Genomic DNA, 15,422 nt, shown 5'->3' on the forward strand with positions numbered 1-15,422 from the left:
CTTGTAGCCAATCTGAGAGGAATGTGAGATTCGGATTCATCTTTACACTGTTATGTGTTCAGAGAAGTTCAGACCTGAAATTATAAGTTGGGGATTGGGAAGCTGGCCCTGCTGTCTTTGGCCACCATCTCTGTGCGTCACTCCTGATTCATTCTCCCGAGTGACAGCGAGGGGGCATCTTTGCCTCCTTGCTCTCCCAGTGCCTGTTCCTATGTTCCAAATACTGTCCATATCCAAACCCTCCCCTCCTGCTCTGTGCACATCCGGTCTGACACCTCTCCCTGTTTCTGGTCCCTGTTCTAAATGGACTCCCCTTCCCCCACCTCCTACTATGAGCTCAGTGTGAAAGTTCCATTTGAGGTGCACAAAAGAAACGGAACTAGATGTACACAAAGCAAAGGTGTGGGGGACTAGAATGGTGTCTGCACACTGTCCCCCATCCTCCGCTCATGGTGGATCAGTCTCAGTTCCTAGAGGCGTAAGTGAGTTCTTGAATCTGACAGCACTGAACGACAACAGAATTATTTTTTCCAAAACCTTGCTGTTTTCGATTTGTGAACATGTCACATCTAAGCTTTTCTGTGCATGGCTTCTGCCGGCTGAGCTGATATCTCATTACCACAGACACCTGAAAGACAGACGTGGCTGTGGTGATCGTCTATTACCCACCCCCAAGCAATTACAACAAATACCATATAGCTTAGCATCAACTATTCTGCTGATTAATGTAATTTAAAAGCTTTTCTTAGAGTGCTCCTTGGGGATACAATCCATTCTTTTACATCTATGTTTCCAAAATCCATGCAGTAAATGATCATGAGTCTCCCCCCGACCCCCACACAGCATGCTGGGAATGGCAGGCTCAGCCTTGTGCAAGCTACTGTGAGTTCATGAGTGCGACAGCTGTTTTGTACAGCATCTCACACCATTCCTCTGTGTCTTCCAGCTCTTACATTCTTCCTTGCTTCTCTCCTGTGCCGTTTTCCAAGCATTGTGTGTGTGATACAGATGTTCTGCTTACGACTGAGAACTCAACACTCATAGTCTCAATGCCTTGGCCAGTTATGAGCCTCTGCGTTTACTGATGTGACTGGAAAAACAAGCTTTCCTGATCCAGGTGGAGAACAACACTGATCTGTGGATATAAACCCAGCCGTTGAGAAGGGAGTTTGACAACATAATCAACAAGCAAGACAGCCATAGAAAGTTCCTCCCTAGAGCCTATAACTTCGTGAGCCATGAGCATCTGACCAGTTTTACAGTGCCAGGAATGGATAAGAGCCTGTGTGATGGGCCTCAAAATCAGCCAGAAATCTCTCTGTTGTCTCCACACCAGTCTTGCCTCTGTTGTACCAGTGAGCACATCTTGTAGCACAGAGCCCACTGATGGCTGGTCCCACTGGTGGCCTACATAGCACCTTCAGGCATGATGACAGCTAGCTAGAAGGGAGGAAGCTTCCTGTTGGTTTCAATTTGCTGCATGTTCTGCCGTCAACGTGTGTGATCGTTTTAGCAACACTCTCTTACCATCTAGTTCTGGTGCCAAGGCAAAGTGATCACAATAGCTTATTCTGTTTGGCAGCATAAGGGGCCTCCCTGACCAACAACTCATGAGGAAATAGCCCACACCAGGAACAAGGATTTTTGGCTTTATAGTCTATGGCTTCTGTGCACACCATCCTAAGCAGGGTACTTCAATTCAATCTCATTTTTAAAAAATAAAAATAAAAAATTAACTTGCAAAATACTGAATTTATATATTCTAGTTTATACCTCCTCAGTTTTGCTGCACCCCCATCCCCAGCTAGAGCCCCATCTCCCCCTAAGCTCATTATCGTCATCCAGACCCTCTCATGCCCTCGTAGGCCTTTCCACCCTCTGCACTCTCCCTCTGCTTCCTTATTACACGTGTTCTTATCCTCCCCAGACCTCTCAATGCTTCGTGTCCTTTCTCCTCTCATGGATTCCTTCTAGCTTCGTAGTCTCTACAAGGCACCCCAAGTTAAAAAAAAAATCTAAAAACTTGAAGCTAGGATCCAACGTGCTACAGAGCATATGGTGTTTGTCATTCAGTGCCTGGGTTATGTCACTCAATGGAGTACTTTTCAGTTTCATCCATTTTCCTGAGAATTCCATGGCTTCAATTTTTATAGCTGAATGTAATTCTGTCGTGTATATGTACCACTTTTAAAAAAATTACCCACACATTAGTTTGTGGGCATCTATACAAATTCCATTCCTCACTATTTTACATAGAATCTAGATGTATGAATATCTCTGGAGTAGGATGTAGATTACTTAGAGGATATGCCCTGGAGTTGCACAGCTGGGTCATAGAGTAATTCTATTCTTGATGAAAGCACTGAATCTATCTATCTATCTATCTATCTATCTATCTATCTATCTATCTATCTATCTATCTATCTCCCATCTATCATTTGAGATCTTCACACAGTGGACTTTTATCACATTCTTGTCCATTCGCCAATGTCTTCCAGATCTCCCTTACCTCCCCTTTACCCAAATTCATATTTTCTTTCTTTAAAAAGAAAAATAAAAACATTAAATAATCCTGGAGTGATTTGTGTTAGGCCTGTACTAGAGTATACATGATATACCCAGTGTCACTCTACTGAAGAAAATGGATTTTCCCCTCAGTTCTGATTAGTTTCTTGTGTAGAAGTGTGTGCTGGCTAGTCATGTATAAGAGTGTCCCTGGTGGCACTGGTAGCACTGGTTTTGAAGACATGAAGGAACCATGGGCAGAAGCTGAGGCTGGCATTATGAGAAGCCAGGAGAGGCGAGGTATAACCTTAGTAGAAGGTGAGGGCTCAAGGTTGAAGCAGTCATGCAAAGAAGCTGAACTTGGCACTGAGAAGAAAGCCCGGGAAAGGCTGTTAGTGAAAGTGCTGCCCAGTTGCAGAAGGGACTTTGGCATTTTGGAGATACCAGTGCCATGGGATGACCACCAAAGGCAGCAGCAGCTGTGGAGCAGAGCCAGCCAGAGCCTAGAAGACAATGTTCATGTGCTATGGGTAGTTATATAAGCCCTTTTAAGAATCCCAGAAGATTTTTAATGAATCCCGGACATTGGACACTAAGTTATTTATACTGTTGGAGTTTGGTTTTGCTTTGTTCAGAGTGTGACTCTACCCTCATTCTTCCTTCTTGAGGTAAGAAAGTATTTATTTTTATTTCTAAAAACTCCCACATTGGAAAGACTTTGACCTTTTAAAGATATTTATTTTCTAAGAAACTAGATATTCTAAAGAGAGAGAATTTTTAATGTGCTTGAATTCATAAAGACAGTGGGACTTTTTAAGTTTGTAATGTGTTTTATATTATAATATTGATGTTAATGTGAGATCTTAGGGGATGAACAAAAAAAGGAAGGTTGTGGCTTAACAATTTGTGTCAAGTTATCGAGGAGTCAGTTTTGCTGCTAGTTTTATGCCAACTTGACAGAAGCTAAAGTCATCAAAGAGGAGGGAGCCTCAATTGAGAAAATGGGCTTTTGGCAAGCCTGTAAGGCATTTTACTAATTACTGATGTGGGTGGGGTCATTTCTGGGTAGGTAGTTTTGAGTTAAGAAAATAGGCTGAGCAAGCCAGTAAATAGCATTCTTCCATGGCTTCTGTATCAGCTCCTGCATCCAGGTTCCTGCCCTGGTGTAGTTCCTGTCTTGGCTTCCTTCAGTGATGAACAGTGATGTGGAAGTCAAATAAATAATTTCTTTCCCAAGTTGCCTTTGGTCATGATGTTTTATGACAGCAGTAATAACCCTAACCAAAGTAGGATAGGACATTGTTCCACCTCCTTTTCCCTGACCTGATATTTTGTCTGGTTGACTTTGAGCATGCTGTCACAGGCCCTCCGTGTTCTTTTTTTTTTTTTTTTTTTTACTTAATAAATTTATTCAGGTTTCAACTAAATTATTTCCCCCTCACTTGTACCCTCCCATTCCTCCTTACCTCCTACTTTCACCCTATTCCCCTCCCCTAGGTCTGTGACAGAAGGGGACCTCATCCCCCACTATATGGTCATAGACTATCAAGTCTCATCTTGGCGCAGTAGTTTGAGCAGACCCACCTGGGTCCATATCTGCTTGTTATGATGTTCTTCTTGTAGGTTTCTAGGACCCTCTGGATCCCTCTATTTCCCCATTCTTCCATACTTCTCTCACCTAGAGTCCCAATTGAAAGTCCTCACATCTATCTCAATCTCCTGGTAAGTGAAGACTTTCATTGGACAAACTTTTGGGCTAGTGTCCAATTATAAGTGAGTATATACCATGTGAGTCTTTCTGAGTCTGGGTTAACTCACTCAGTATGATCACTTCTAGTTCCATCCATTTCTCCACAAAATTTGGGAATTCCTTGTTTTTAATAGCTGAGTAGTATTTCATAGTGTAAATATACCACAGATTCTTTATCCATTCAACCGAGGGACATCTAGGTTGTTTCCAGATTCTGGCTATTATGAATAAGGTTGCAATGAACATGGTTGAGCATATGTCCTTGTTGTGTGGTGGAGCATTTTTTGGGTACATTCTAAGGAGTGGAATAGCTGGGTCTTGAGGTAGCCCTATTCCCAGTTTTCTGAGAAAACACCAGATAGATTTCCAAAGTGGTTGTACAAGTTTGCATTCCCAGCAGCAATGCAAAAGGAGTGTTCCCCTTTCTCCACATCCTTGCCAGCATGTGATGTCACTTGAGTTTTTGATCTTAGCCATTCTGATGGGTGTAAGATGAAATCTCAGAGTCATTTTGATTTGAATTTCTCTGATAACTAAGGGCATTGAACATTTCTTTGTTTCTCAGCCATTCGATATTCCTTTGTTGAGAATTCTCTGTTTAGTTCCAAGCCTCATTTCTCAATTGGGTTATTTGGTTTGGTGGTGTTTAATTTCTTGAGCTCTTTATATATTTTGTATACTAGACCTTTGTCATATGTCGGGCTGGTGAAGATCTTTTCCCAGTCTGTAGGCTGTCGCTTTGTTCTGTTGACAGTGTCTCCTGCCTTACAGAAGCTTCTCAGCCTCATGAGGTCCCATTTATTAATTTTTGACATTAAGGCCTGGGCTGTTGGTGTTCTGTTCAGGAAGTTGTCTCCTGTGCCAATGTGTTTCAGGCTCTTCCACACTTTTTCTTCTAACTGATTTAGTGTCTCTGGTTTTATGTTGCCATCTTTAATCCACTTAGACTTGAGTTTTGTGCATGGTGATAAAAATGGATCTAATTGCATTTTCCTACATGTAGACATCCAGTTAGATCAGCACCATTTGTAGAAGATGCTATCCTTTTCCCATTGGATAGATTTGGCTTATTTGTCAAAAATCAAGTAACTATATGTATGTGGATTCATTTCTGGGTCTTTGATTCAATTCTATTGATTAGCCAGCCTATTGCCGTGCTAGTACTATGCTGTTTTATTTACCGTTGCTCTATAGTACAGCTTGAGATCAGGTGTGGAGATTTCTCCAGAGGATCTTTTATTGTACAGGGTTGTTTTAGGTATTCTTGTTTTTTGTTTTTCCATATGAAGTTGAGAATTGATCTTTCAGTATCTTTAAAATTTATGTAGGTATTTTGATAGGGATTGCATTGAATCTGTAAATCGCTTTTGGTAAGATGAACATTTTTACTATGTTAATTCTCCTGATCCACAAGGGAGATCATTCCATCTACTGATGTCATCTTCAATCTCCTTCTTCAGAGATTTAAAGTTCTTTTCAAATCAGTCCTTCACTTGTTTGGTTAGAGTTATTCTTAGATATTTTATACTGCTTGTGGCTATCATGAAGTGTGTAGTTTCCCTAATTTCTTCCTCTGCATGATTGACATTTGTATATAGGAAGGCTACTGACTTTTTGAGTTAATTTTGTATCCAGACACTTTGCTGAAGGTGTTTATCAGCTGTAGGAGATCTCTGGTGGAATTTTGGAGGTCACTTATGTACACTATCATATCATCAGCAAAGGGATAATTTGACTTCCTCCTTTCCCATTTGGATGCCCTTTGTTTCCTTTTGTTGTCTTATTGCTCTGGCTAGAACTTCAAGAACTATATTGAAGAGACATGGAGAAAGTGGGCAACCTTGCCTGGTCCACGATTTTAGAGGAATTTTCTTGAGTATCTCTTCATTTAATTTGATGTTGGCTGTTGGTTTGCTGCATATAGCCTTTATTATGTTTAGGTATGTGCCTTGTATACCTGATCTCTCCAATACTTTAAACATGAATGGGTGTTGGATTTTGTCAAATGCTCTTTCTGCATCTAAGGAGATGATTATGTGGTGTTTTCCTTTCAGTTTGTTTATATGGTGGATTACATTGATGGATTTCTGTATGTTAAACCATCCCTGCATGCCTGAAATGAAGCCTACCTGGTCATGGTGAATAATATCTTTGATATGTTCTCGTATTCAGTTTGCGAGTATTTTATTGAATATTTTTGCATCAATGTTCATAAGAGAAATTGGTCTGAAATTCTCTTTCTTTATTGGATCTTTGTGAGGTTTAGGTTTCAGAGTGACTGTGGCCTCATAGAATGAATTAGGTAATGTTCCATCCATTTCTGTCTTTTGGAGTAGCTTGAACAGTATCGGTATCAGCTCCTCTCTGAAGGTCTGGTTGAATTCTGCACTGAAACCATCTCGCCCTGGTTTGTTTGTTTGTTTTTTTTGGTTGGGGGACTATTAATGACTGTTTCTATTTCTGTAGCAGAAATAGGATTATTTAGTTTGTTTATCTGATCTTGATTCAACTTTGGCAAGTGGAATAGATCAAGAAAATTGTCCATTTCCCTTAGATTTTCAAGTTTTGTGGCATATAAGCCTTTGAAGTAAGATCTTATGATTCTTTGTATTTCTTCGGTGTCTGCTGTTATGTCTCCCTTTTCATTTCTGATTTTGTTAATTTGGATAGTGTCTCTCTGCCTTTTAGTTAGTTTGACTAATGGTTTGTGTATCCTGTTGATTTTCTCAAAGAACCAGCTCCTGGTTTTGTTGATTCTGTGAATTGTTCTCTTTGTTTCTAATTTATTATTTCAGCCCTGAATTTGATTATTTCCAGACGTCTACTCTTCTTGGGTGTTTCTGCTTCTTTTTTTTCTCGGGCTTCCAGATGTGTCGTTAAGTTGCTTATATGGGATGTTTCCAATTTCTTTATAAAGACACTTAGTGCTATGAATTTTCCTCTTAGCTCTGCTTTCCATGTGTCCCACAAATTTGTGTATGTTGTTCCTTCATTTTCATTGAATTTCAGCAAGTCCTTAATTTCTTTCTTTATTTCTTCCCTGACCCATGTGTCATTAAGTAGAACGTTGTTTAGTTTCCATGTGTGTATAGGCTTTTTGTTATTTCTGTTGTTGTTGAAGTCCAGCTTTAGTCATGAAGATCTGATAGGATACAAGATATTATTTCAATCTCTTTGAATCTCCTAAGGCTTTCTTTGTGTCCTACTTCATGATCAATTTTTGAGAAGGTTCCATGGGGTACTGAGAAGAAGGTATCATTCTTTGTGTTTGGGTGAAAAGTTCTGTAGATATTTGTTAGATCCATTTGATTAATGATGTTGGTTAGTGTCATTATTTCTTGGTTTAGTTTCTGTTTCAATGACCAATCCTTTGATGAAAGTGGGGTGTTTAAGTCTCCCACTATTAATGTGTGGGGATCAATGTTTGGTTTAAACTTTGTTAATAGTTCTTTTACAAATGTGGGTGCCCTTGTATTGGGAGTGTAGATGTTTAGAATTGTGATATCATCTTGATTGACTTTACCTTTGATGGGTATGAAGTGACCTGCTTCATCTCTTTTGATTAATTTTGGTTGGAAGTCTATTTTATTAGATATTAAAATGGCTACATCAGCTTGCTTCTTGTGTCCGTTCGCTTGGAATACTTTTTCCCAGCCCTTTACCCTTAGGTAATGACTATCCTTATGGCTGAAATGTGTTTCCTGAATGCAGAAGAATCTTGAGTTAGTTAGTCTGTGCCTTTTTATTGGATAATTGAGACCATTGATGTTGAAGGTTATTAATGACCTCTGTCCAGGCCCTGCTGGCTTTTATGGTCTCTGGTGAGAAGTCGGGTGTAATTCTGATAGGTTTGCCATTATATGTTACTTGTTCTTTTCCCCTTGCTGTTTTTAATATTTTTCTTTGTTCTGTATACTTTGTGTTTTGATTATTATGTGGCGAGAAGATTTTCTTTTTTTGGTCTATTCTATTAGGTGTTCTGTAGGCCTCTTGTATGTTTATATGCATCTCCTTCTTTAAATTAGGAAAAATTTCCTCTATGATTTTGTTGAAGATATTTTCTGGGCCTTGGAGTTAGGCATCTTCTCTTTTCTCAATGCCTATTATCCTCAGGTTTTGTGTTTTCATGGTGTCCTTTATTTCTTGGATGTTTTGTGTCATGAATTTTTCAGATTTAGCATTTTCTTTGATGGTTTCTCCAAGTTCTACAATCGTATCTTTTAGTCCTATGTTTTGTTCCTCCATCTCTTGGATTCTGTTAGAGAAGCTCACCTCTGTGTTGCTTGCTTTCTTCTCTACGGTCTCTCATTCCCATTTTTCTTCTGTCTGTGCCTTTATCATAGTTTCCATTTTCATTTTCAGATCCTGAACTGTTTTATTGATTTCCTTCATTTGACTGTTTGTATATTCCTGATTTTCTTCCAGTGCTTTTTCATAGGCCTTCATATATTGAACTGTTTTATTGATTTCCTTCATCTGATTATTTGTATTTTCCTGAATTTCTTCCAGTGACTATCTATAGGCCTCTTTTATATCTTCAACCTGTTGGGCTGCATCTTCCTGCATTTGTTCACATATTTTATTTATTTCTTCCATTATCATCTTCATTACTAAGGATTTGAGGTCATTTCCTTATATTTCGATTGTGTTTGAGTTCTGAGGGTTGCTTTCTTTGGGATAGCTGGGATCTGGAACTGGCATGTTGTTTTGAGTTTTGTTGTTTGCGTTCTTATGCTGGCCTTTCGTCATCTTACTGTCTCTGATGTTGGGAGGTAGCTTCTGGTGTCCTTCACTGGTTGTTGTGAATGGATAGTTGCTTGAGTAATTATAGGTCGAGGGCCCTTGGCTGTGGGGGTCAGGAAATTCTTCCCTGGAACAGACAGGTGACCTGGTTTCTGCTCCAGGAGACTTTGCTCCACATATTAGGCTCCCCAATGGGTCAGCTGAGTTAGGCTTCTGTCCAGTCTCTTTCAGATTGTGCACCTGAAGTGGTTCAGTCCTGCTGTGTTGGGGCCGCTGGTTAGTTTTCTTTCCTGACCCTGCAGGGATGCCTAGATGCTTCCAAGGACATGGGAGACCCTGCTGGGTTGTGCAGCCTGGCTAGGCTGGGTTCTAGCTGCCCAGTTATGTAGTCACGGACCACTGTGGCTGATAGCTAGGTTCTTGCCCAGACCCATTCAGATAATGCAACTGTGGAGGTTCAGTCCTGCTGAGTTGGGGCTGCTGTTTAGTTTTCTGTCCTGACCCCTCAGGGCTGTCCAGCCTCTCTCAAGAGCATGGGAGACCCTGCCAGGCTGTGTGGCCTGGCTAGGATGGGTTCTATCTACTCAATTTGTAGCCTGGTCCACTGTGGCTGGTAGCTAGGTTCCTGTCCAGTTGCGTTCAGACCATGCTGCTGTGGCAGGGAAAGTGTTCACAGCCACCTGGGCTTCTGTGTGGCCCCTGGGGCTTTCTGTGGACTGAGGTGGGTTGGGGGTGGGTGGGTCTGAGGACAGATCCACCCATTTCCCTGATATTTCCCCAGGCCAGGAGCTCTGGTGCTTCACTGTCCGGAGTTCAGTCCCGTATACTGAGTTTGGGTTATAGAGCCTGGCTGCAGTTTGCAGGCGGGCTCCGGTCCAGAGTGTGGAGACTGGTCTCCCATCCTTGATGTGCCATTGGTTGATCCAGGGCCAGGCCGGCCTGTGGTCTGCACTGTGCAGGACCCCACTCACCTAGTGTTCTCCAGTTCTTCTGGTCTATGGCTCCCAGTCAGGTCCCGGGTCTCCGTGCGTTAGGTCAGATACAGTGTGTGATGGGTGCCACCATCTTGGACTCTCCCTCTGTGTTCTTACGTGTATTCACTGTTCTACATCTCTTTGCATAGCCCTCTGAGCCTTAAGTGGAGGGCTTTGGAAAAGGCATCCATTCCATTCAGGGCTAGGCACTCCTAAGTTTCCCTATCTGCACATTGTCCAGTTGTGCGTCTCTGTGGGAACTGCTATATACTACAAGAAGAAGCTTCTCTGATGAAGTTTGAGTGATGCATTGCTCTATGGAAATAACAATAAGTCATTAGACGTCATTTTATTGCCATGTTAATTTAGCCAAAAAATAGTAGTAGTTTTTCCCCCAGGGCCCATTACCTATCTAGGCTCACCTTCTTGGCTGTATTAACCATATCAGTTATGGGTTTAATCTTATGCAGTGGACATTTTAAAAAAAGGTTGGTTACCCTCATAATGTTTGTGACACTATTGTACCAATAGGCATGCCTTATAAGTAGGTCATTATTATAACTTGGAAAGTTCATAACTGGCTGGGGTTTATCATTGCTTTTTTCCTCCAGTAGTGGGTACAATTCCTTCTATCACTATGAAGGCATTCAGTACAGATGAAGAGTAAAAGGAATACTTCAAAAGGCTAGTGCTCAGAGCTTAAACATTGGGACTGAGAGTTGGAGGCCAGGCTGGCCTACATGGTACAAACTTGGGTCAAATCAAACAAGCAAGGTGAGAAAGCAGCAATGAAAAAAAACCCCATAAGTTGAGTTTTGTGTATACATGTTATCTCAGCATTCTGAAGACTGAGGCAGGAAGATCAGTATTTCAAGATCATCCACAGCTATGTGGGGAGTTCAAGGTCATACTATATGAAAACCTGTCTCAAAACCAAAACAAATCAAAGCAACAACAAAACCCTTTTAGGCTTAATCTGTTTTTAAATTGGTAAAAATCTTACTTAGGTGTGGCTTCAGCTGTATTGATCTGCAATGTGTATAAATACTGTTTATTGTAACATGTCTTGAGTGAGCAAGGATAATCAAGCCACAGAGCTGCAGACAGGCTGAGGATGCTCATGGCATCTCAATATCTTGCCAGACTATGAGGCTCCAGTGCCTCACTAATGGTGCAGAGACTGAAGGAAAAATGCAGGGACAGGGGGCTGCCTGCAGGTGGGTGCGGACTCACATTTTCTTCCTGGAGGTTTCAGGAAATTTCACCTCTGAACTTGCAGATACCAGGAAGAAGATATTTTATTTTATTTATTTATTTATTTTTTTTTTTTATTAATTTATTCTTGTTACATCTCAATGTTTATCCCATCCCTTGTATCCTCCCATTCCTCCCCCCCCCCATTTTCCCATTATTCCCCTCCCCTATGACTGTTCCTGAGGGGGATTACGTCCCCCTATATATTCTCATAGGGTATCAAGTCTCTTCTTGGCTACTTGCTGTCCTTCCTCTGAGTGCCACCAGGTCTCCCCCTCCAGGGGACATGGTCAAATGTGAGGCACCAGAGTATGTGAGAAAGTCGTATCACACTCTCCACTCAACTGTGGAGAATATTCTGACCATTGGCTAGATCTGGGAAGGGGTTTAAAGTTTACCTCCTGTATTGTCCTTGGCTGGTGCCTTAGTTTGAGCGGGACCCCTGGGCCCAAATCTGCCTATCATATTGTTCTACTTGTAGATTTCTAGGACCCTCTGGATCCTTTTATTTTGCTGTTCTCCCATGCGTCTCTCATTTAGAGTCCCAATAGGATGCCTTCCCCTCTGTCCCAGTTTCCTGGTAAGTGAAGGCCTTCGTGGGACATGCCCCTTGGGCTAGTATGCAGATATAAGTGAGTATATACCATTTGATTCAGAAGATATTTTAAAGAGAGAGAATTTTTAATGTGTTTGAATTTCTAAAGACTGTGGGACCTTTAAAGTTTGTAATGTGTTTTATATTACGATGCTGATTTTAATGTGGGATCTTAGGGGATGAAGAAAAAAGGAAAGGTTGTGGCTTAACAATTTGTGTGTCATGTTATCAAGGAGAAGAAGATCCTGAGTTTCATGGTTTATAAAATCTCAAACACACATAGTCTTTGTTTAAGCTCAAAAACACTTTCTCAACACAATTTTGAATTTTGGCAAGTAGATCACTTTCCAAAATAATTACAATTAAATTTCTAATGTTTAAAAAGGCAAGGAAAATATTGCAGCTGTGTTTTTAGAGCAATATGAAATATCAAACAAATGTATTGAAAAATGTTATGAAAAATTAAGCAGCCTTTTGTATTCATTTGAAAAGATTAAGACTGGGACAGGGATGGCTCAGTGGATAGAGGCCCATGCTGCTAAGCCTGAGGATCTGAGGCTTCCACACAGTGGAAGGCAAAAACTGACTCATGTACTGTTCTCTGACCTCCACATGTATGTGCATGAGCGCGTGCGCACGCGTGCGCACGCACGCACACACACACACACACACACACACACACAAACACATGCATGGATGCTCACACACACATGCGTGCATGTGCCAGCACACACACACACACACATGCACACACAATCAAATAAATATAATACAAAATTAAATGCAGGACTTCCTGCAGTTGGTATGGATTTTCCCCCTGCTGGTGACTGCAAATCTTCACCCAGCCTTTCTCTAACCAGGTGGATTCATTTGTGACACGGCAACAACTGACACTGGCCTTCTGTCAGACTCAAGTTTTCATTTTTATCAAATTTTCCCACAAAGTTATTTTCTAAAACAGAAATCCAATAATATCCCTTACTTAAAACAATACAAAACAAAATAAACTCTAGGGCTTCTCTTTAATTCTTCGGCCCCAGATAGTAGGACCCACATCCAAGCCAGAGAACGCTTAGTGAGTTGTTCTTTGATCCTAGAGAAAACTCAGTCTGATGGAAGGCCCTTGTCAGCTGCTGCCCTGTAGCAAATGAATCCATCTGGTCCGGGAAACGCTGCTTGAAGGGATCTACAGTCACGACTGGAAAAACCCATACCAGCTGCAGGAAGTCCTGCATGTCATTTTTGTATTATATTTATTTCATTGCAACCTGCCTCGTGTGTATGTGTGTGTGTGTGTGTGTGTGTGTGTGTGTGTGTGTGTATGTGTGTGTGTGTATGTGTGTGTGTGTGTGTGTGTGTGTGTGCGCATTTACTTTTCTTTGCACTTCGGGCATTTTCTACTTTAGCACTTCGGTAGTGCTGTGAAATTTGTCTGTTTGCATACACCTTTCTCTCTGGACCCCAGCATCACCGGAGTTGCATATTTTTCATCTCTCTAATTATGCTGGGGAAGGCCATGCCAAGAGCATCCAGAGAAAGGTGCATCACACAGAGTCCAACAGGCCTTCTTTTTCCATTTAAACTTCAGAGTGGACTTCTCATGGCCTGGCGCAGACAATGTGGCCCTGTCTGCTCCTGACAGTCCTCACAAGTTCCTGACTACCTTGTCCCCACAACGAGTTGAGTGGGCACACCCCACACCGAATATGTGTCCACACCCCACTCTGTGAAACACAGGAATGTGCTATTATTTGGAAAAAGATTCTTCACAGAGTTAAGTATCTCAATATGATACTCTCTTGGATTGTCCAGATGGGCCCCAAATCCAACTCAATGACAAGTTTTCTTTTTCAAAATTACCCGTGTGTGTGTGTGTGTGTGTGTGTGTGTGTGTGTGTGTGTGTGTTGTCAGAGGACTCTGTGGAAGTCAGTTCTAGGGAAACCTATCAGTACACAGGGAGGTAGAAGAACCTACAGAGGAGACTGAAATGAGAAGTCCTTTAGCTTCCTGGGGCTGCTGTGACAAGCCCACACAGCATGGTGGCTTCTCACATTAGAAAGCTCTCAGTTCTGGACTCTAGAAATCCATAATAGGCATCAACAGGGGCATTTCTGAGGCTTCTGTGGTGGTTTCAGTAAGAATGGACCCCATAAACTTTCATGTTTGAATACTTAGTCATTGGGGAGTGGCACTACTGTGGATGGATAAGGAGGTGTGCCTATGTTGGAGGAAGTGTGACAGTGCAGGATGACTTTGGGATGCCAAAGCTCAAGACAGGCCCAGTCGCTCTTCCTTCCTGCTGTCTTTGGATTCAGATGTAGAACTCTCAGCTACTTCTCCAGCATTGTGTCTGCCTGCACACCACCATCCCTCCCACCATGACACCTCTCAGACTGTGAGCCAGCCCCACTTAAATGCTTTTCTTTTAAAAGAGTTGTCATGGTCATGGTGTGTCTTCACAGCAACAGAACACTAAGACACCTTCCTTCCTTCTTCCTTTTTCAGATTCTGGTTTGCCTTAATTAGTGACTGTCTACCTCCAAGATCTGCCCACCTTCATGGCTTTCTCTCTGTGAGTGTGTTCCATTTTCAGAAACCCTGTTAGGAAGGTGCCAAGGTTGCTCAGTAGATAAATCTACTGCTAAACCTGATAAATGGCGTCATTTTTCATGTGAAAGACTACATTGAAATGATTAAAAAGTAGAAGAGAGAGGGGGAGAAAACAGAAGAAAGAAAGAAAGAACAGCTTACCCCAAACCCCATCACCTAAAACAATTTCCAACAACAATTTAGTGTGCTTTCTCAACAACCACTTTATATAGCTATGATCAAAAATTTGCATATTCACAAGTAAATAATGAGGGATGAAGGTAAAGTTCAGCGGTAGAAGCTTTTTCCTAGAAGATGTGAGGTCCGGATGAGCGAACAAACACATCTTTTTTCTTCTCAAGATTGTTAATGTTCGGGTTTAGGCATCTTCCAACGGCAATTCTTAATCACCTGCACCCTCCCAGAGTAATTTCAAAATAGCACTTGACTAACTTCCATCTTTCACTTTGAACTGCAGCCAGGGCTAAACTAGTTTTCCACCTTGTGACTTGCCAGGGGAAGTATCACCATCAACAGAGGTGAGGCAATGTATTCTACATTGCCTGAGCCTGCTGAAGAAGCATCATAGGCAAGCGTTCTTGGAATGACGTCATTCATTTCGGATTTCTTAGTTGATCATGACATGGGAGGGGCACTTGGCTCATACAATGCCTCACCTGAAGTTTATTCATCTTATAAACTCACTGATGATCACAAAGCTGGGCATAAATGGCCTCCCTCCAATGACAGCATCTTCTAATGCTGGATATTTCATCCCAGTTCCTACTTTGTAAAATGGCAAAACTAGTAACTTACTTTTTTTAGTGAGACAATGTCAAGCTATGCATAAACCTATGAATAGGGTTGAAGGCTTTCTCCTTAGAGTGTATAATAAAGGCAGTCCTGTTCACCATCAGCTTTTAGCATACAGGGCTGGGGTTACTCTTCTCCAAGTTTGGTAACTTTAAAAAAGAAACTTTTTAAGATTAATGTTACGTTTTATGTTGTGTT

The 15,422-nt window shown here is 41.5% G+C and overlaps 1 protein-coding gene across 1 annotated transcript in view; it reads left to right on the forward strand.

Annotated features, from left to right (window-relative positions):
• The first annotated feature begins 2,699 nt into the window (after nt 1-2,699).
• The window catches only part of LOC127205981 (fatty acid-binding protein 12-like), a 35,842-nt gene continuing 23,119 nt past the window's right edge, over nt 2,700-15,422 (forward strand). The window contains 1 exon segment of the mRNA XM_051165336.1: nt 2,700-2,823. Within this exon segment, the coding sequence (XP_051021293.1) occupies nt 2,700-2,823 (124 nt within the window).

The sequence above is a fragment of the Acomys russatus genome, chromosome 2 (genome assembly GCF_903995435.1).
Source record: "Acomys russatus chromosome 2, mAcoRus1.1, whole genome shotgun sequence".
In the NCBI taxonomy this organism is placed as follows: Eukaryota; Metazoa; Chordata; class Mammalia; order Rodentia; family Muridae; genus Acomys; species Acomys russatus.